The 22,130-nt window shown below is 45.1% G+C and overlaps 1 protein-coding gene across 2 annotated transcripts; it reads right to left on the bottom strand.

Annotated features, from left to right (window-relative positions):
* Nucleotides 1-105: 105 nt before the first annotated feature.
* On the bottom strand, nucleotides 106-9,752 carry NRN1 (neuritin 1). Of its 2 annotated transcripts, XM_084618924.1 has the most exons (4): nucleotides 9,460-9,752; nucleotides 9,170-9,285; nucleotides 4,747-4,891; nucleotides 106-1,240 (listed from the first exon to the last, which is right to left on the bottom strand). In XM_084618924.1, the coding sequence occupies exons 2-4, from the start codon at nucleotides 9,282-9,284 to the stop codon at nucleotides 1,006-1,008; spliced, it is 495 nt and encodes a 164-aa protein (XP_084475050.1). In that variant the 5' UTR covers nucleotide 9,285; nucleotides 9,460-9,752; the 3' UTR covers nucleotides 106-1,005. The 2 variants fall into 2 exon arrangements, with proteins under 2 accessions (XP_084475050.1, XP_084475051.1); XM_084618925.1 differs by lacking the exon at nucleotides 9,170-9,285 and having other exon boundaries at nucleotides 110-1,240; nucleotides 9,460-9,740.
* Between the last annotated feature and the right edge of the window lie 12,378 nt (nucleotides 9,753-22,130).

The following is a 22,130-nucleotide window of genomic DNA, read 5'->3' as shown; positions in this document are numbered from 1 at the left end:
TTATATTAAAAGCCTGTCCAGTTAAATAGATATATACCATGCATATTTTACAAATAAAACGACACCCTCATTTCAAACAATACTTTTTATTTTATACTTCTTTCTATACTTGTAGCAAATTTTTTTTGCTGAATTAGCTTTATAATAAACTCTTTTTTAAATTACATCTTTTCTTTTAAAATCAAGGTTCTTTTTTTGTCAAAATCAATATGCTGTATTTTTAGGTTTACATTTAAGCCCCCTTTTTGTAATCTATACTGTTGGATATTCAGGTATTTTACGGTATGTGTAACATCTAAAACAAGAGAGGAGGAGGGAAATTAAAGGCAGTGAACTCGGAAAGATGCTTCGACAACACCAAGTAAAGCTAAACTCTCATCAATCTTAGCAGCATTCAATCCTTCAGTCATTAGAGACAATCTCTTTCCTTCCTTCTTTTTCTTTAGCTGTCCATTTCTTTCGTTTTTCCCCTCGAGGAAATTTATTTTTGCAGTGGAATGATCAAAAAACAAGCGACTGTGGAGGAAAGATGATAGATTGTGAGTTATTCACCATATGCTTCACACGTGGATATCAATCTTGGATTCATTTCCAGTGCCTTTTTTCTCAACTCATCGTTTTCTTTCATATTATAAGAGGAGCCCGTCTTTTGTTGTTGTTGTTGTGGTTGTTATTATTATTATTATTTATTAAGATTATTAATATTAGGTGGCCCAAAGCCATTCCTGAGATTCTTTTGCACAAAGGGCTCGGGTTTTCTATTTTTATTTGAAGAGACACTAAAGCTGAGGTCCGATTTTGGCTGTTTGTTGCTCATTGTTTGGTAACATTTGGCAAATAAAACACAAAATAAAGAGAGAACGTTTCCACAATCCTATATGGATGTTTCATCATCACAGATCATCACAACGGTCCCCAAAAAACGGATGGACACTTCCTCTATAAATCCAGTATATGGAAGGTGTGTGTGTGTGTGGGTATGTGTGGTCTACCAGGAGAGACCTCCTAGAAGGAGAGCCAGGTCACTAGCGCTGCAGAGAGAGCCAGCAGGAGCAGGGGGAAGGCAGGGAGGAGGAGTAGGGAAGGAGCTGACCCGTTGCTTCCTCCGCATAGTTCAAATAAGCTGCCTTGAAAATCGAGGTTTTTGGATTCCCTTTTCAGTTTTTCCCAAAGATCTGTCGCGCCTTCCTGGCAATCCGTGAGGGCTGTGAGGGTGCAGGAGTGGAAATCATCCCAGTACCTGGGGAAGAAGCAAACACAGGGGACAAGCGCCAGGTCACTGGCTGCACAAGATGGTCCAACAACCTGCCAGCCCCACGCCTGATTCTCCCCCCGCCCCACACGCTCCCCTTCCAACCCCGCCCCTCCCAACAGCTTCAAATGTGTGTAGCGATGACGGGTGCCCAACAGGCCCCTGCAAGAAGTTTCCCCCTTTGGGGGGCTGCAAAATTGAGGCCCCTAAAATCAACAGTCGCTTTTTCAAAACCTTGGCCCTTGCTGCCTTCCGAATTGCAACCTTAGTAGAAGCAGCCCTACGCACAACCGGCTCGTTTTGCGCCTAGGCTCGGCTCCTGCTCCCAGTTAAACCACTGGGGGCGGGGCCGTCGATTTCAATGAGAGCAGGATCAAGCCTTCAGTCAATAGCTCTGGTTCAGGGCTCCCTCAGGAGCGACTGCAATCTTAATCCCCAAACGCCCCCTAAACGGGCGGCTTGCTTCCATTCTGAAGAAGCAAGGCGGCTACACCCAGCAAGCTTATTCTGTATTTACGCGGTAACGTTTTGGTTTAGGCTTTTGCAAGGAGTCAGAAATCGAAATCTCAGCCTTTGAAGGGAAGGCGGCTAGGGTCTAACGCATAGCTCCATAAATCCTAGGCAGGGGTAGAAAGTGTGCCTTTTGCGTTCACAGAATAGATGGACATCTTCCGGGGGGAAATAGCCACAAAAAGCCTATTATTAACCTTCCTTAACTGTCTGACTTTATTAAGGAGGGTGTTTCTTAGCTGTGATGATTATCATGATTATATTTATTTATTGCTTAGCATGATTATTGTTGGAGGGTCTTATTTGTTGTTGATGCTGATGAACTGTATTATTGTGCAGTGAGCTTTGCTTTTACTCTTCCAGAACGATGGAATCGGCCAAAGTTTAAAGCTCCTAAAACAAAGTTACTTGACAGGAAAGCACCACGTTGGTGATCCCATCTAGGAAAACCTTCCACCGACTTCAGAGGGCTTTAGCTCGAGCCCTCATTGCACAGAAAACCAGCCACCTCTCTGCAGAATGCTTTGGATCAGGCGCCAGGTCAGTGATTCTGAAATTACAGGGACAGTATTCCTGTAATTTCAGAATCAGAACCTGAGCCAAAGCCCCGCTGGAGACAAAGGGGAAGTCTGTCCAGTGATTTAAGTGAGCCCAGGATCCGTCAGTGTTTAAAATAAGAAATTACTCACCCCCTTGGAAAATTTTCCAATATTCCTACATTGCTTTCCCATTTTTCTCACTCAAACCAAAAGCAGATTTCGAGGCTAAATCTATACTCCAAGCAGGATTGTCTCATTTCAGAGGAGACTGGCAGATCTCTGTGTAGTAGTCTAGGTTATCTAAAATCAGTGTGGCCCCTGTGACGGTTCTCTGGTTTGGTCTGGTTTTTCAGGCAGGCGCTCAGTTTTCGGTTGTTTTTTTTAAGCAGTCCTGCAGCCTCTAATTTATGAGCACTCTACACTGGTTGTAGACTCCAGTGTTTGCTACATTTGTAATAAATAATGAGATATTGAGATGCCAAGAAGGCTGAGAGTATGCCTCTCCTGCAGTATTTCTGCTATAATTGCATCTCCCAAAGGAAAATTAAATCTTCCTTGATCTTCTTTCAATACACATACTGGCATAGAGAAAGGGAGAGAGAAACCTTTAAAGAAATCAGGCATAGGGAGGTGGCACTGGACAAGAAGCTAACTCCTGAACAGTATCTAGGACAAAGGCTTCAGATTAGAATGCTAGGGCCCTTATTTATGTATTTATGCTACTTGCAGCACAGCGGGTACATTGCAGCTGGCCACTCAAGCCACGTACCGGCATAGTAGACGCTGCAGATAGCAGCCTACTGTCGATCAGAAATATATAGACAGAAAGAGAAGTCACATGGGTTTCACAACATAATCTTTTGGGTTAACATGTCTTGATTTAAAAAAAAATGTTTCCGTTTAATGTACATTGTTTTCGGACTCCTTTTTTATGTTTCAAGAAAGACGTTACACTCCAATGACACCGCATTGGCTGCTAAATATGACTATTTTGCCGGATATTTCAGGATTATGCAGGAAAACAGCAATTAGGGAAATCCTATAAACGGATTTTTAAAAAAATTAAATTAAAATGCAAACGGTGCCTTACTATCTTCAAACAAAGAACCCCTTAATGGACAGTTCTTAGAAATGAAGCATTAGCTCTTATCCTTCTATTCTCACCAACAACCTTCATATGTCCCTAGTAAAGAGTCAGGAATGGGAGATAACGCTTTTTTAATGTGGGCGAAATGAATCACGATTCAACATTTCTTTAAGCAATGGACCCTACCAGGCGCTTAGTCTGGAGTCGAAGCAAAACTCTGCAATGACTTCTATGGAAAGTTGTGCTTAAGAACTCCCTGCCCGGTCTGGCCCAGTGTTCCTTCCGCAAGGACTGAAAGTTTGGCAGAGAAACCATCCCAGTGTCTCAGCCTGCAGAGATCATTTCAGTGCCAGTCCCTCTTCAGACACCAGTATTTCTATACAAGCCCAAGTCATTATTCACGCCTTATATAAGCAATAATGTTATTAACTCTAAAAATGAAACTAACTAGATCTGAATGATCGTGGAGAAATACCTCTCTCTAATAAGGCGGCAAGGTGCTATTTATTATTAATTATTATTATTATTTCACAGTATATTCGATTGCATTGTTGTCATCTTAATTTATTTTGTTTCATTCCGGGGCCAGATTCTGATCTCTTTACTCGTGTTGTTTAGTAGCAGACTTAAAAAACAGTCCCACATTTCTAGAGTAAGGAAATCAGAACTCGACCCACAACAAATAAAGAATCGGAAGAGTCAATGAAGAACAAGACTAGCCCTAGAATTTCGCTGCTTAGGGGGTTTGCAAAAACGATCCTGTTTTAGGCAACTCGTTAGCTACAAAACCGGCCTTTAAGAAGAGCCAGGGCCAGCCAAATGTTGCCAACCCCATGCTGGATTTCCGACCTTCATTTTTATTTGCACCGGCACCACCCATATAAATGTCTATTTGCATTGACAGCTAACGCTGGATGGCACACCTGGGGCCTTGAACTGATCAACTGGGAAGGGACCATCGGCGTTAAAAAAAAAAAATGCAGAGGGCAAGAAAAAGAGAAGAGAAGCCAAAGGAATACATAGTCAGCGGGGAAACGAACTGAATGGCTCAGCTGGCGCGCAGGTTAAATCTGTCCTCGCAGTACCGTTTTGCTCTGATTGGCGCTTCAGCCTGCGGGGCAATAAGGACGGAGGTAAGGCCAGCTCAGGCCAGGGACAACTGCAAACAGGGCAGCGCCTTGCAGCTCTGTACAAGCCCTTTCTTTTTACGCAGAGAGACACAGCCACAGCAGCAAACCGAGCGGGATTTTCAGCCCGGCCAGTGACATTTCCCTTTCAAATAACCGGGTCGAATAACCACCCCGCATGTAACCCTCGCGATCCGTGACGAGGAATAACAACGAAATAGGAAGACCTACGAGCAGATCGTTTGGAGATTTCTCTTGTCGTCCAGGTCCTGCGGGTAGTTGGCCATGTTATCGCCCAGTCTGAGCAAACAGTCCGAGAAGCCCCTAAAGACCGCATCGCACTTCCCCGCGGCTCTCACCGCCTGCACCAGGTACGCTGGGGAACAGAGCAGCACCACATCAGCCCGGACACATCCCAACACAAGTAACACCGTGCAGCACCCAACCCCCACGTGTCTGTGAGCTCCATTCAACCTCCTCCCTCCCCCCCACCCCAACCACCACCATATATTAGGGATCAAAGTCGTGGACAGGAAGAGCTCCCATTCTTGTGCACCCGCCAGGTTGCAAACCGCCTTGCTTCCTTCTCAGCACAAAAAGCCAGTTTTCCTGTTTGGGCATTTTCACCAGCAGACGGGATTCATTTTGAATGAGGGTAAGTGTGCTGAGAACAACAGGTTTAGAGTCAAAGGCATTCAGGGAGCGGGTTTGTGCCTTCGATTTGTGTGCGCCCCCGTCAGTTCTTATTCCATTTCTCTCTCCCGTTGCATGTTTGAGTTTAGTTTACAGTAGCGTGGCCCACTACAGTCCTGATTACCGTTAGGTTGTTTATTAAAGGCAATTTTCAATTGAATTCTTTCCTTTCCCGGGATGCGTTTCATTGTTATAACATTCTGCTTCCGAACCCACACACACACACGGACACTCTGTTAAGGGCACTTCATTATTTCAGGGGAAATAGCTGCGAAAAAATGAAACCTCTCTGAGAGGAAAAGGAAAACATTCACAAACCACGCAAAGGGGCTCCAACTGAAACGGCTCACGTAGATTTCTCCCTCCGATGGTGCAACAGCGTGGGGTGGGAATGAAAAGGTTTTGGGTTGCAATCGCTAGTAAGAGAAATGAATTTTTCCACCGTTGAAATCTTTTCCTGGTTATATTTCCCATGTTGCACCTTTCGGATTTTGCTATTCACTGGCACACACTGAGACCCTCCCACTGTTTAAAAAAATGAAAATGCCCTCCTGTGTAATCCACCGATGGACTGAGTGTTAGAGTTACAGACTCTCTCTCTCTTTCTCTCTGTGTATGTGTGAAATTACTCCTCACCTATGTCGTAGTTTTGCAGCTAGATGGGTGCCAGAGAGACGCCTGTGGTTTATATGTCAGACTGTGTGTCTCTGGACATGTTCATAGCCAGATGGATCGACGTGGAGACACAAGAGCATCATTTACCTCACGTCACCTCAGCTCCTCTCTGTACCACTCTGCCTAGAGAGCTAGAAGTTTCTGAAAACTGTCTAGCTACAGCTTAGTCCATCAACCAGGCGCTCAGTCTCTAGCCACACAGAAAACTGACCCTGCTGGGAAGAAGGTGCTCCCTCCCGATCTCTTCCCCTTGCAATGAAATCCACACAGTGCTGAGGGATCTAGTGGATTTTCATGCAAGGGGAAGCCAGGCTGTCTTGCTGGGAGGATTTTCTGTAAATACCTTTTAAGTGATGTTATTTCTAAAATCCCTCCCATCCACTAGCCTCTCCAGTTGCAGTGGTGCTGAGGGAGGTTTGGGGTGTCACCATGGTTTGCTCGCTCTCTCTCTCTCTCTCTGCTCGCCTGCATGGTCAGGACTCACTCAATTGATTTGTCTGTTTGAAAAAAACACCACCACCAGATACAATTTCTAGCTGACAGGCTGGGATTCGCTAGCATACGGGCTATTTATCCCTATCAATCCCTCTGCAAATGAAAGGGAATTAGAGACTTGTTGGTTTAATTGATCACTGGCTTGATCCTGAACAACAGAGCTCAGGGCTCTCGGCTGCTCCCCCCTCCCCCCATGCCTAGGACATTTTAGCCACCTACAGTAATCGGGTGAAGGGAGCTGCCATTTTCACATGCTGCTTTCAGGAGCCTGCCCCAAGTGCTGGGGGCACACACTGGGTCGGGAGCCTGGGATTGCAACGGTAAGAAAGTCTACCCTAGAGATTCCCCTGGGGGACGTGGCTGCTTCTTTTTAAGGTGCTCCCATTACCAAGTAAATGGCTGGTTCCAAAAGGCTCCGTTTCAACTCAGAAACCCCGTCACCCCTCCCCGTTTGATTCATCATTAACCTGACTTAGTAACCACACCCCTCACCACCGCCGCCCACCCGCACGTCAAAACACGCCGGGGAGGTGGGGGGGGGGGCAGACATTGGCTACGGTACAAAACATGCAAACAAATCGCAGAGCTGAGCACATCCCGAGAGAGAGAGAGATCCTACAAAAGCCATCGCGATCCCTCCATGCAAGCCGATGAGGAGGGCGAAAACGCCACTTCCAAGCGGCAAAATGCTACAAGTCACTCTTGAAAACACAGGCTCCCAAATGATCTGCCCTATGAATCGACTCCTCCCGGGCGCCAAGATGCGATGGCAACAATAATAATTCGTAAGTGCCATTGTACTGCCTTCGTGCTCAGAAGGAGAGGCCTGCTCAAAGCACACGCGGGCGCGAGAGCGAAATGAGGTGCAGCTAATTGCATGGTTAGCATGCTGTCGCTGTCAGCGGCTTTGGGGGCAATTGTGCTCTAAGAAACGAGACTGGGTTTCTCCCGAGTTACCCAACAATGGGATTTCTCTTGAATTAGGTCGTTTGAAAGAGAAAGGGGAAAGTGCCGCCCATCTGCAACGCATAAGGGCGAAAGGGTCCATCCATAATTGATCCTTTTTGCATTCCTTAATTTTGCTGCTTATTCTCTACGTTTAATATTCTTTAGCTCCGTCTACTCCCCGCGTCATTTGTCTTTCTGTCTCACCTTCCAAGCTCCTGCAATCCCCGCTTCCCTCCCTCAGCCACCTTTCTTGTCAAAGTGTAAGTGGTTTCGGACAGCTTCCAGCCATGAATTCATAAGGACCAAGGCATTGGTGCAAAGATATACATACATTGTGGGGGACACCAAACTAATGCGACAAACTTCCATTTCATAGGAAACCTTTAGTAATTCACCAGCAGAGGTAAATACAACTCTACACTGGATGTGGCATTTATTCTCTTTACAAAACAGAGGTGGCACCTTATTTCAATATAGTAATAAAGACTTCGGAGTAAAATAAAATCAAACTGCTCACCGAAGAGACTATAAGATCCGAAAATTCATCCCTTTCCTCACTCCCCCCAAAATATCTACACTTTAATAATATTTGAGGTCTGCAGCACTGTTTTTATCTGAACTTTCCAAATTCCTGCACGTTTTCGAACGATCTAGTGCATATAAAGTGCCAAGAACATGTAAAATTCACGGCGAAAAAATGCCTCTCTTGGTAAAATTTCCTATCCTCACATCCTCCCCCAATCAAATAAATAAATACATTTAAAAAATAGGAAATGTAGTTTTAAAAAGGCCATATGTCCTGAAAAATGACATCCTTTGAAATTATTCTGTTTGAAATATGACATGAATTTTGAGGTTTGCAAATTCTAGCCACATTTTCCCGAGTTCAGTGTTTCGTCTCTAGGGTTTCCTCCCCACACCCCCACCCCATCGATGCGAAATTTATTTCCATCGCGTTTTGCCTTTTCTCCACTCTCCCCCCGCCCCAATGCTGCAGAGATCGGCTAGCTAGGAAAGCGACAGAGCGAAATGATTTTTAAACAGCAAAATTGAGTATTTTTATTATGACAGAATTCCTTTGCAGAAAATCTTTTCTAGGGTTTCTCTTGTAATCTGCCAATGTATCGATAAAGGATGTGTTTTAATTATTTTTTAATCCAAGATCTTTTTTTTTTTTTTTTGGATAATGCTAGGGAATTTCTTTTGGGCTTTTTTGGGTTATTAGTGCCTCATGCAGAATCAAAGGAGTGGCAAACTTTAAAGCTGTTCTAATGTTTGTAACTGTGAAAATATTTTCATCGGAAACACTGAACAAAATTAATCTAATAAACAAACAAAACCCAGCAACAACAAAATCCCAAACAACAGCAAGAAGAAATGCACACGCACGCACACACATACATATATACACACAAACCAGGGTGGAGGGAAATCTGTGCTATTGTAAGTAACTCCCTTTCAAAGAATAGGCATTTTGCACCTGTGCTTCAGTGACAGGTTCTCTTAGTTTATACAAAATTAATGCTCAGGCAAGAAGATTTAGATTTTGGTTTTGTTTCACCATCCCACTTAACAAAAAATTTCACGGCAGCTGGGAGAGCCCTGACATTCCAAAAGACAGCATTGCCACCCCTTTGCACCTCCCTGATTGCCTGCAAATAAACTTTCCAGCTAGACCGCTCTCTAGCCATTTTGTTCCATTTCTCATCTCTCCCTGCCCCTCTAGGGAAGAAATAAATGTCCTCGCATCGGAACCACTGAATTGTCGGCGGCATAGATCTAGGAAGAAATACGTATGTAATCGTTCCCGGGGAGGAGGGAAAGAAAAAGAAAGCAACCTAACCATTAACGAGCATTTCATCCGTCTGGTTTGCAATAAGGAAGAGCAAAAGTGGTTCAAGACGAAAAAGAATTCGTTCCCTTTCCTGCGGAAAAGCTGTTCTTTCAGCACTTGGCATCCTGAATAAACACGAAAATTGCCGTTAAAAAGAGCCAGCGAGGAGAGTACATAGCCCGGTCCCTTTCGCCACAAACCATGCCAATCATTTCAGGTTATTTAGACATTCCGTTTCTGCATGCATCAAATGGGGTTTGGTGCAGACAACTTGAGACACAATTTGGCGGTCCACTTACCTATCTGTACAGCAAGGATCAGAGAAATATATCTGCCGTTCAACTTAAGTCCCATCCTACACTTAGTAAAACCATTTGCGACTGCAGATCTTTAAATAGTTACTTTGGAAAACGTGGGGGGAAGCTGAAAAACAGGCATTGCCAACAAGTTCCCAGCAGCGGAGACCTTGCAGGCGAGGGGGAGATGGAGAAGAAGGGGAGAAAGAGGGAGAAGGGAGAGCTGGGAATGGTTCACTCCATTAGCAGGGGGCGGAGGAAGTACAGCCCCACGCCCACCGCCAGCCCTGACGTGGGGGAATGACACTGACGGATTCTTTTTCTTTTTCTTTCTTTCTTTTTTTTTAGTGTGCACCTTGGAAGGAGAAACGCCATTTATAGGCATCCCAGCCTGGATTTAGCCCGCTCTCTGCCATTAATCGCCACGAAATCTCCTCCCCGCCGTGAAATTCCCCCGGGCTGCTGGCGTGACCCTGCAGGACTTTAGGGGAACCCGGGATTCTCCACGCGCCTGCAACAGCGCCGACAACAAACAAAAGCCCACCAGAAGGAGCTGGCCCGGGAGGAACTCCTGCCGTCGTTAGTAACACGTCCCCATGGCCAAACACCGCAGCAAGCGCCTGACAAGCAGAGCAGCTTCTGTTAAGCCTGGCGTGTGCCTCTCTCCCCCCCCCTCTCCTCACTGCACAGCTGCGTCCAGCTTCCCGCCTCACACTCTCTGTGCCTGGCACACGCCGGCCGCTAGATGTGATCCTTGCGGGCTTGTCCTCACCCTGCAGAGCTGGCCGCTTCCTCAAGAGCAACAGGCGACCCGGGGGCTAAAGCTTGGCCTCGAACAGGCTGCCGGCATGCTGGGTTGGTTCTTTTGTGCTGAGCCTAAGCCACATAATAATAATTAGCCCTGATATAGAAGCAACCCGAAATCATTTGCATCGCTTTTGCATGGCGTTGCTTTTACTTAGGGCACCGCTGAGGAGCCAGGCTGCAAAATTGCCGCCCTCCCCCCTCTTTTTATTTTGGAATAACCTCTCCTCACGATTTTAACCCGCTCTCCCGCCCTCCAGGGGTTTTGGTTTTTTAACGTATTATAAAATACATGCCCCCCCTGTGCTGTCTGAATCGATGCCGCTGCATTGCTGCTTTGTTACATAACGGACGGGGCTGCAACTGGCAAATAGATCGGGAACCTAGGAGTAGAGCCCAGCGTTACATCTGATCCCTAGCCAGGCCCGTTGGGGCTTCCTGGGGATGCAGGCTGGTAGCACAAAGCCTCCAATGTTATTTTCGATGGGAGGGGCGTGACTGTGTGTTTCCTCTTTTTAGCCAGGAGATGCAAAAATAATACTTTCTAAGGCATGCAAATCCAATGAGGGGGCTGTTCGCAGACAGCGAACCTGTCTATCCCTCGAGCCCTCTCTCCTGCAGAGCAACAGGAGCGGCTAGTGAGAGATCTAGCCATCCATTTGGCACCAGGTGAGGATATTGAGGGGGCCCGAAAGGCTGTGGGGAGGTTTGCCGCGCTCCAGGAGACAGAAGGGAGGGGGGACAAGGAGGAGTACATCCTGTTGTGGAAGATTTCAGAGTAGCAGCCCTGTTAGCCTGTATAGTCAGCAAAAAGAAAAGGAGGACTTGTGGCACCTTAGAGACTAACCAATTTATTTGAGCATAAGCGTTTGTGAGCTACAGCTCACTGCATCTCTCTCCCTCCCTGCCTGGGTGGGGATAGCACGGAAGAAAGCCTCCCCCCCCCCAACCCTTTGCAGCAGTGGGGGTGGGAGACTGGCTTTTGCTGGGTCTGTCGGGGTTGGCCCCTGCAGTGAGGAATGGGCGGAGGATTCAGGAGTCTCCCCCCATCCCTCCCCTATCACGTCACCTGGATGAGGCTGGGGAGGGCTGCTGAGCTGGTTTATCTCTGCCAGGCTGCCTGCCCTGAATCCTGAGGGAGACCAGGGCCTGCCTGCCCCATCTGCCTTTTTCTTTCCTACTGTGTGTATTAGGGGCGGTGGCTGGGGCCTGAGGCAGATCAGAGCTGGGGGCTGCACAAACAGAAGTGGATGCTGCAGGTGCTGGTCTGACCAGCTCCTTATTCCAGCCTGAGCGGGGAGGGGGGGCTTTCCTGTCAGGCAGAGCAGGGATGCCCCCGCCAGACAATAAGGGAGCTGTCCAGGCAAACCAGTGCCCTTGCAGTGCCATCCTTTCCACCCCATCCCCACCCTCCCCTGGGGCCCTGAATGCTGCGCTGCCCTCACCACCCCAGGTGCAAGGCTCAAGGCATGAGGGCAAATTCGGTGGGAGTCTGTCAGCACCCCTGCCTGGCCTTAAGGGTTTTGAGCTCTGGCTCAGCTCAGTAGAGTGTGCATGTTGTTATCTTGGCTAACACACTGGGGACTGAACACTGACAGAACTGAAAACACCAGGCTTCACAGCTTGACCTAAAAAGCCCCTCTGTGGACTTAGGCCCAAAATGGGGGAAGTATAACATACACTTGATCCTGGGGGGTTACACATGTATCTTCCCCTAAGGGAGAGGGGGACCTGCTGCCAGCACTAGGGTAGGCTACATAGGTACCTGTCTAGGGCATGTACCAGATGGGCCGCTTCTCAAGGGGGAGTGTTTCCCTTTTAAATGTGGCCCACTTGCCCTCAGGTAGCAGTAGCCCTAGGGTGCCAAAACGGCTAGTGCTGGCTCTGGCTAATGCAAACTGAGACCCTGTGTCTGCAGAGGGAGCAAACACAAGCAGCTCATGGAGATGTTCTGCTGCTGTTGCCCACCAGGGTCTCCTTTCTGCCCTGCATTGCACCCTGTGTAGCCACACTGAACCCAGTGACCCTAAAGGTTTCACTTGCTTGTAATTACCAGTTCCTACCTACCTTCTCCCCACCACAGAGTAGCCACTCCCACTCAGGTGCTCCACCACAAAATTACCAACCCCTGCCCATGTCTTCCTACCACCCCTCTACTCGGCTCCTCTCCCCACAGAATAGCCACTCCTTCACCACCATAATTACTACCCCTCAGTCAGATCCAACCACAAAGTTACTGCCCCCAAATCAGCTCCTCCCACCCCTGTTTCAGGCTGGCTGATAGGCAATGTGAGGGCTGCTGTTGATTTTCAATCCCCCTGCTCCTAATGAGTAAATATAATTAAGTAGTTTTACTCCAGCAGCAGCAGTGAGTGCTGCGCAGTGCAGCTCCTTATACCAGCAATGCCTGAGAAGCATCATTTAAAAAAGAACAGCCCTTCACTTCCCCATGGCCTGAAGGGAAGAGGACTAAGCAATACGCTTAGAAGTAAGAGGGTGGGAGACATGACCGTCTACAAGGGTCTGAAGGTCACGGAGAAGGGAGAGGGATTATTTAGGGTTAAGTGAGTCAGTACAACTAGGAGCAATTACATGAAATCAAGAGTAAGATGCAAAAACTCTTGATGGTGAGATCTGTTAATATGGTAATACTAACATGCAATTTACCCATTGCACTTATATAACACCCTTTTATCCATAGACTTCAAACTGATTAACAGAGGTAGATAAGCAGAATTATCTCTACTTTCCAGATAGGGACAAGGTAGGGGAAAGTGTCTTTTGTCAGGTCCCAAAGTGATTGCATGGCAGAATTAAGGATAGAATCAGGTCTCTAGACTGCTGGGGAAAGCTCAAGTCCCAACATCACAGGAAGAAAAGGAGTACTTGTGTCACCTTAGAGACTAACCAATTTATACTCTGAAGATGTTAAATAGTCTCTCAAGTGACGTGATAGAAGCTCCCTCCAGTAGGGATATTTGAATCTAAACTGGATTTAAGGCAAAAAAAGGTAACACAGTATCTGGCGTTCAAATGTGGTAATGGCTGCTCTAGAATTACTGCCAACAGACAGAGATAGATATACCATAGGGAAGAATTCTGCCATTGTCCCTGCAAAGATCAGTGAGGTGACCCAGTAGGTCTTTTGCATCTTTGATTTAATGCATTAGCAGCAAATAAAAGGGGATGGATGGGTGGGCTGTAGGCTCAAGGTGCTTGAATGGAAACATTGTACATGCTGGTCAGCCTGCAGCTGGGCTGTTGGTATTTTAGTCAGTTTGTTAAAGCACCCTTGGAAAAGCACCATGATCGAAGGGAAGTGACAAGTTCAAGAGTACAAGTACTGAGAGAGCTGCAGCAGGAGGAATTTTCATTTCACTCCCATGCCATGCTGATAAAGGTTTGTGGTGGTGGTTGTTTTTTTTTTTATCATACTTGTGTCTCCTACTTTTTCCTAAGGGTAAACAAGGTCTAGCTGCAAGTTAGGGCTTAGCTAGTATGAGGTGGCGTGTCTTGAACTTACTTTTGACCATAGCACATGTAAAACTTGCTTTGAAATTGACTATATGACAATTTCCAACATGCAAACCAAACAGATTGTAGAGTTTTGATTTGTTTAACATTTCAGATCCATGTTTAACAGTTCAGAGGTATCTGAACCTCTGACAAACTGGGTCAAAAATCTCTTGAGAGCAGGCTTTTCTGTAGGATTTCTGCTTCTGGAACACAAGAGCAGTGGCTTTGGTGGTGTTCCAGCTAGAAATGATCCTAAACTAAACCACCTCTGGATAACCTTGAACTTTGGGGAAGTTCAGCTGTATCCGGTATTAAGGGGTAGCAAGCAGAACAATTGCCCAGGGCCCCACACCACAAGGGCCCCCGCCAAACTAAGTTGTTTGGACTTCGGCTTCAGCCCCGGGGGCAGCGGGGCTTGGACTTCAGCTTTCCACCCTAGGTCCCAGTGAGTCTAATGCCGGCCCTGCTTTCCGGTTTATTTTGGCGGACCCCTTCGAACCAACCCCGCCCCACAGGGGGATCCGGACCCCTGGTTGTCACTGAACCATTGCCTTAAGACATTTTCATTATCAACAACTCTTTTCAATGTTTCTTAGGGTAAAGATCTCTTCAGCATTTCTTTCTGCCCATTGCAATTACTGTTTTTGCTGTAGGCACATGCTTAGCATGTTATCATTGGCAATGGTGTAAATCTGTTAAGTAAATGTATTCCTCAGTTAGCCTTAGGCTTACCATCATGACTAAATCTACCAGAGACTATCATCAAAAGAGGCAGTTTGGTCCAGCTGGTTGGGGACTGGCCTGGAATTCAGAAGATCTAGGATGTATTCCCAGCTCTACCATTGGCCACCTGTGTAAGTGCGGACAAGACACTTCCTCTGTTTCCCCTTCCACGCTTTGTCTATCCGAACTGTTCAAATTGAAAGCTTTCAGGGTGGCGATTATCTCCCAGTATTGCCTAGCCCAAAGGGTTCCTGATCTCAGTGAAGCTACTACTGTTAATGCAAGTAAGTAATCATCATAATCTCTGACAGTATCACTCAGAAGTTGGGTCAGATAATAATCACAGCACTGATTAAAATGCTGGCAGTATCACCTCCTGTGGGGCATCTCCCTCTGGGATGGGGGAGCAGTCCCTGTGCTCAGTTCAGCCTGGCACTTACATGATCTGCGTAAGAGGTGAGGAAATTTCCTTTTGCCCTGGAGGCATATCAGTGGTTTGAGCATTGGCCTGCTAAACCCAGGGTTGTGAGTTCAATCCTTGAGGGGGCCATTTGGGGGGAAAAATTGGGGATTGGTCCTACTTTGAGCAGGGAGTTGGACTAGATGACCTCCTGAGGTCCCTTCCAACCCTGATATTCTATGATTCTATGATAACAGTGTAAGGGCCAGACAAAATCTGGCCCTAGATGAAGACTAGAACAAACAGGAATAGATGCCACGATTCTGACACCTTACACAAATTGCCCCATGAGTGGGACTGACGCTCGTGGAGGGGGAAGAAGCTGTGCCCTGTAAAGTGGTTTTAGTAGTACTTGCAGTCCTTCTGCATGCTCTGGAGGTCAAGGAGGAATTCTGCTTTCCATTGTTCCTTGTGGAGCCCTGTTTCTGACATGTGCCATAGAGCTATGACCTAGCCCTTAGACTGGAAGCTCCTCAGGTCAGGAATCCATCTTTATCTGTGCTACAAAAAGCTGTGCTTGTTGGCAACTCTATCTGATAAAATACTATTACTAATTGCATTCCGTACTGGATTACCACAGTCTAGAAAGGACATATCTGTTTACAGCAAGCCATAGATAGTGAGGTTCATAACCTCCAGCTAGCTCTGTTGTTAGAGGAAGATGGCCAGAGACAAAAAATACAAACCAATATTGATGCCCAGTTGAAATTACCCCAATCCATTGTGAGAGCCTGAAGACTTTATTTAAGTAGAAAAAGAGCACGAACACACTGAAAATGTGACAGGTGGGGTTTAAGGAACACCTTCTAGTTGGGGGTGCAGTGGAATTGTCTGGTCGCATATTTTAGGATTTATGTTACTAGCCAATCTTCTAAAAATGAATTGAAAGTCCTGGGTAACCACAGGTCTAGTTTTACCCTTGGATGTGTATGACTTGTATTGAACAGGAGTCAGGTAGGCATGTGCATCTGAGGGAAGAATTTGACCCTAATCTACATTAAAGTTGTGTCACAATATGAAATTACAGTATGCGCGTGTGTATACACTGTAAATCATACAAATGGAAATCATTGTTAGGTAAATGAATTTTTATGAATGTAAACTGTTGTGGTGATTCAAAATGCAAAGCTGGGGAAAGTAGTGGGGAACTGAGGACTAAGAGTAGAATTTAAAGTATTGGGATTGTTTTACAGAATGCTTTGAAAAGATAAGGATGTTGGATAAGATCTTTTGCAAAATATTTGGCTTAGAGAACAATGATCTAATTTAAGTTTACCAAATTAGTGAAATAATGAAATCTTTATTCTCTATGCCTGGGATGATCAAAGGGATAAAGATCCCAAGAACAAGATCCTCAAAGGTATTTAGGCACTTTATTTCCATTGAAATAAACTAGTTCAATGAGAGTTAGGCACCTAAATATCTTTGAGGAGCTGGGCCTGATCACCTAACTCCATTAGGCTCCTTGGAAAAGCTCAGCCTACATGTATGTTTGTACTTTTTGAAATGCCTTTTGAAAATAAATTCTGACTGACAAAATCTCACTTGACCACCATCAAATTTTTGCCAGCCATGGTTGTAAGGAAAATAATGTCTCTCTTAAAAATATGATCATTCACAGCCAATCAGCAGTTCTCTTTGATACATGTGGAAAAAAGAAAATTCCAAGCAGGGATTGTTAATTTTGTTATCTGAAGGATGTTGCTTCTCACCAGCCCATCCACTTCTTAATACAGCGTTGTAATGAGGGTGTTGTTGATGAGCAAAACCGAGCTCAGAAATGTTCCATCCAGATGGAGAACATACCCACTTCCATTATGTTTGGCACACAAGATATTGTTTCAGGTGCCCATGGATGTTGCTAGGAGTGGGCTGGCTTCCAAAAAGCTGTCCCGTTGGAAAACTGTGTCTCTGTCATCCTAGCTGGGTGTTTTCTTTCAAGGGACATATTCTCATCCATGGTATATAAAGGATCTATGGATGAGGTGAGCCCCAGTACTTTCATCACAGACCTGAATGGCATAGGTGGTGCTGGGAAAGAACCGAAGTCCCAAACTGGATATTTTGTCTTAGTCAGCAAAATCCAGGTAGGGTATAGGATATGGAAATTTGGTGAGTTGAATGCATCCTGCCTCTGTTTGACATCCTTCTGCCACTATGAATAAATCTTGTGGGCCAGCTATAGATCTCAATCACTTGAATGTAACTCTGCGGGAACTCCATTGACACCAGTGTTAAACAGTTTGGAGTTACTTCAGATTTACGCTAGAGTAACTGAGGTCAGACTCTGGCCCACAATGACATTTCCATTACAGGAGCTAGCTGCACAAGGTCTGTAACTGCACTATATTTCAATAACAATCCCACATAGGGCTTGCTGCTACTTCCACTGAGGTCAATGGCCAAACTCCTATTGACTGCAGTGGGAACAGGGATCCCTTAGTGGATTAGTATTCTGTTTCTTTTATTTATTTTATTGATTTGAAGAATATCTATTGCCATAGCAGCTATTGGCCTTCAGTTAAAATAGGAATTCAGTAACTGAAATTCCATTCTGAGTTTTCTTTACAACAGTCAATATGATTCCTTCTAGAAACACATTAAAATAACCAGCTTTATCTGATGCCAGCTGTCATGAAAACCTACACTTATGCTCTTCTAAATTTTAATTTTTCACTTCATCAGCCCTTAGTAACATAACCAGTTACAAAGGAACGTCAGAGCTGGAAAAAAAATCCATGTGTTAATTAGTTATGTGTAGTTTGAGGAGAGCACAGGCAATTTAGATTACCATGTGTGGGGGGGAGGGATAGCTCAGTGTTTTGAGCATTGGCCTGCTAAACCCAGGGTTGTGAGTTCAATCCTTGAGGGGGCCATTTAAGGATCTGGGGCAAAAATTGGGGATTGGTCCTGCTTTGAGCAGGGGGTTGGACTAGATGACCTCCTGAGGTCCCTTCCAACCCTGATATTCTATGTATGCATCTCAATGAACTTAAATGAGATAGTCATTGCCAGAAAAGTGCTAAATCTAGGGAGGAAAAATATATAAGGTAGAATTTTGCCCTGTGATGTACTAATGCATATCTTGAAAGAGATGAGTAAATAGTCTACAGTGTATGATGCTCTCTAGAATTATCATAGAATCGTATCTACTTTGGGAATCTATGATGGATCTAGAGGAACACTAATACCCTGATTTTCAGAGGTGTTGAGTTCTGTAGCAGCTGCCATTGGCTTCAGACACATCTGGGAAGTTATAACTCATAGAGGGACAGATCTAGGTCCCAATTAAGTCAATGGAAAGCCTCTCATTGACTTGAACAGGAGTTGGGTGAAGCTCCAAGTGAGTGTGGCTTGACCAAAAGTGGACATTCCAAATGGTAAAGGAATGTCCCCTTTGTTACTCTACCAAAAACGATCATTGTTCAGAAGCTGTATTTGGGTACAGTTATGTTCTATGTATTTGGGTACATCATTCTATGTAGGATGTGGAACAATGACTGGACCAAATGGGTATGCATTTGTGTAGGCAAAAAGTAGCAGCATACCGTGCTACTTGTTCAGTGACACAGTACTAAAGATGCATGACTCAACAGTCCAGAAAGGAAGGTCATCTGTCTAAGAGAGGGTAGCTGTTGATCACCATCACCTTGTATTCTCTCTCTCAGCTAGATATTCCATGTAGTCAGTCATGCACACGTTTACTAGTCATGCACATGTCAAAATCTTTTCTCCCTCTCCAGCATCTCTCTATCCTTGTTTCCAGCTAACCATGAGTTTCTGAAACATCATAGTGAAAACATGGCAGCTGCTGCTTAGCAGGTTGCAATTAGAAATATCAAGAACACTTCTGTGGGATTATGCCCTTCTCTTTCCTAGATGGGTATGGCGTCTAAATAGTCAGACAGCCTCTTTGGGGTCTTGCCTTGAGAATCATGCCCCAGGGAGTGAATTAGTGTGGTAATCCTCTGAGGGGATGAACATAGACATAGGTGGCAGGGGGCTGTGAGATTTTTGTTAAATGTTGTGCATTTAATCACTTCCATGAGCTAATGTACACGTGAAAACCATGGCTGCCTTTGCCAAGGGCATTAATGTGCTGAGTGCCCATAGGATATGCTGCCATGGGAGATGAGGGTGCTCCTCACTTTAGAGGAGCTTTCCGCACCATCCAGGACTAACCAGCCGGTCAAACAGCTAGAGGTGGAAAATACACATTGCCATGAACATTTTGTTCCCTTGAGCTTTCCTTCCTAGGCACGGTGGGGCCTGATCCAAAGCTGACTGGGGTCAATGAGAATCATTCTATCAACTCTGATGGGCTCTGAATCAGGTCATTTAGCTGCTAAGACCAAAGGGTCATAAAACCAAAATATGTATTGCAGCTATTTCTCAGGGAGACACCAAGGAGAGAGAACTTTTTACTGAAGGGTAAAAAAGACAGCAGTAATTTTGACATCTAAATAAACTGACTCATTTTGAAAGCTGCCCTAAGTCCCCTCCCCCTCATTCTGACATCCTCTCCTGAAGGCCAATAACTTATGACAGCATATTTCATTGGTTCCTATAAGGAATCTTTTTCAGAGCAAACTGCCATCGCCTGCCAAAGAGTGGCTTGTGCAGGTCCAGACGGAGGGAGGTAAGCTGCTAAAAGGTAGTGATTGCAGCACTGATCTCTTGCAGGCTCTGCAGTGTGAGGAGGTGGTTCTGCATCACAATGAACTTAATTGAACGAGAAATGCCATTGATTTTCTTTTCAACCCTCCCCACTGCTCACAGCACCAGTGCTCAGAACTCTCTGCTCATGCCAACCAGCAGAGTCGCACAGTGAGCAGAGAAAGACGATTTTTGTTCTTGCTGCAATTAGCATTTTTTGTGGGTGAAAACAAAATGTAAGTTCTCTGGGCTTGGAGCTATTGGTTTGGAAAAGCATTGCCTGTATAATAACAGCTTCAGGAGAGGGAGGAAGTGGGTTAGGTGACAGAGTAACAGCCGTGTTAGTCTGTATTCGCAAAAAGAAAAGGAGTACTGTGGCACCTTAGAGACTAAATCTTAGCTTACTCTACACTCCTTTGGTCATGAAGTGAAATTGTTCTCAGCTTTACCTGTTTGTTGAAAGTTGTGAAATGACACAATTACCAAACTATTGAAGGGCTCCTAAAAGGTCATTCTGTACTTAGACAGCTAAAGGTGCATTAACTGCCTCAAGTCTTTAGGGAACGAGAAGGGAAAACATTCCGTACTTTGATAATTGAATCATTGCCCTTTTTTCCCCCTCTTTGTTAGGAAGGTATGTTAACACATAATTGCACATTTGAACAGCTAGTAATTTTCTACAGAATTTATTAGACACACCACAGAATATTATGCTGTTGCTATTATTTGTAACAATATAGCAAGTAGTATTTTTTGTTTTTTGTCCACCTGTGAAACTTTGTTGTTTTTTTAATTACAATTTAGGAAGAACATTGGAATATTCTGCCAAATCCAACCGAGAGAGCATTCCAAAATCAAAACTCCCAACCCCAACACTGCAATAGCCTCTTTGCAAAGCACAGCTTGTCTTGTTTCTTATGTCACAGATTATAAGGTCCTCATAGCAGTGACTGTGAGCAGCATTCTCAGTGTAAAGGGGCCATAAAACTGATCTACCCACTCTGCTGAGGATCCCCTCTGTAAACAAAGGGAATGTCCAGGTGGTATAGAATTCCTCATCAACCCACTCCCAGCATTAGCACAGAGAGAGTTCCCCTATGCTGGCTCTATTGATCCCTGGCTGCCAGAACAAGCTTGTGGAGCTATGGGCAATTGGGTGCAGTTTAGAGCAACCTTGCTACTGGAGTTGGGCCTTGGGCTCAAGATTTGGCCTGTGCTGCAGAGTTTGGGAAATGTACCTTTCTGTTCAGTTTATGGTTTCCTGCAGTCTGAGAAGTAGTTAAGTAGATAAAGAGTATATATCTGCTGTCATAGAAGTTTTGTCATTGACTTCAATGGGAGCCGGATCTGGTTCATATATAGTCAATCTAATTCATGAACGTCGCACAGATACTGTGAGCAGTATCTCTTATTGTAATGCTGTATGTTTGTATAGCCATGTTGCTATGATACATGCACTCTATGTAAGTGGGAAAATGCACTGAAAAGACTTGTTATTTAAAATGGATGGCGAGCTTTACGTCCGGTTGTATTTCAAACAGACTTTCAGCTAATAGACTTGTCATTAAAGAGCTGAAATTTAAGAGAATGGTAATATTATTGCTGGCATTTCTATGAAGATACGCAGACCTGGCTTGAACATTATATGTAAACCTTTCATACTATTTTTCTGATGACTGTCCACATTTGGAAAACATTTAAAAAAAAAACAGATCTGAAGTTCACATAGGTCAAAACGAGCTGTTTGATAATTGATCCTAACTGAACCTGAATGCTTAATAATTCAGCTATTCAAATAAGAGAAAATATGATTAGTGATGACAATACGTTTGAAAACTCTTTCTGAAGTTCTAATTTGATGATTGCCACAAGTATATTTCTGTTTCCTACAGGTGAAATTTACAAGTGTATAGGCTACTAACATGGTTTAAATAGGACTGGAATTTACCACTCTGAACTCAGGGGCAGAGTGTTGGGTATTTGCTCAAACAGGCAGCCATTTACTGTAGTAGCACCACGATTCTCTGTGTACCTCATGTTCTGGAGGGTTTATTAAGGTCAGCAGATCTATGTTGTTTGCAGTCAGTCCCCTGGCCACGTCCCACAGCTCAGATCCCTTGGTCCCGGGGAGAAAGCTGCTTTGAGGCTGAGGTCCAAGGCACGCAGGAGGCTAGTGTTCAGATACATGGTGAACTACATTCACCAGAATACATTGGCTGCTTTGCCTCACTCTGACAATGCAAGGCAACTGGAATGCTGGCTTTGTGGATGCTCAGTGTCATCAGAATTTTGCTGGCAAGAAATAAAATGAACAGATTTTCTTTCCTGACCCATCATGTGACCAGGGTAGTATCACTCTGAATTTTCCTACAAGCTATTGGTATTGCTGAGATATCAGAGAGGGTGAAATCTACATCTACATCCAGGCCAATGTGGGCTGCAGGAAGTGGCATGGGCCAAGGGATGTGCTGGCCACCGCTTCCTGGAGCCCCCCATTGGCCTGGAGCGGTGAGCC

This window comes from Lepidochelys olivacea, assembly GCF_965140295.1.
Source record: "Lepidochelys olivacea isolate rLepOli2 genome assembly, chromosome: 2".
Lineage (NCBI taxonomy): Eukaryota > Metazoa > Chordata > Testudines > Cheloniidae > Lepidochelys > Lepidochelys olivacea.
Note: the sequence above shows the minus strand (reverse complement) of the source record. Positions and strands in the feature narration are given on the sequence as shown.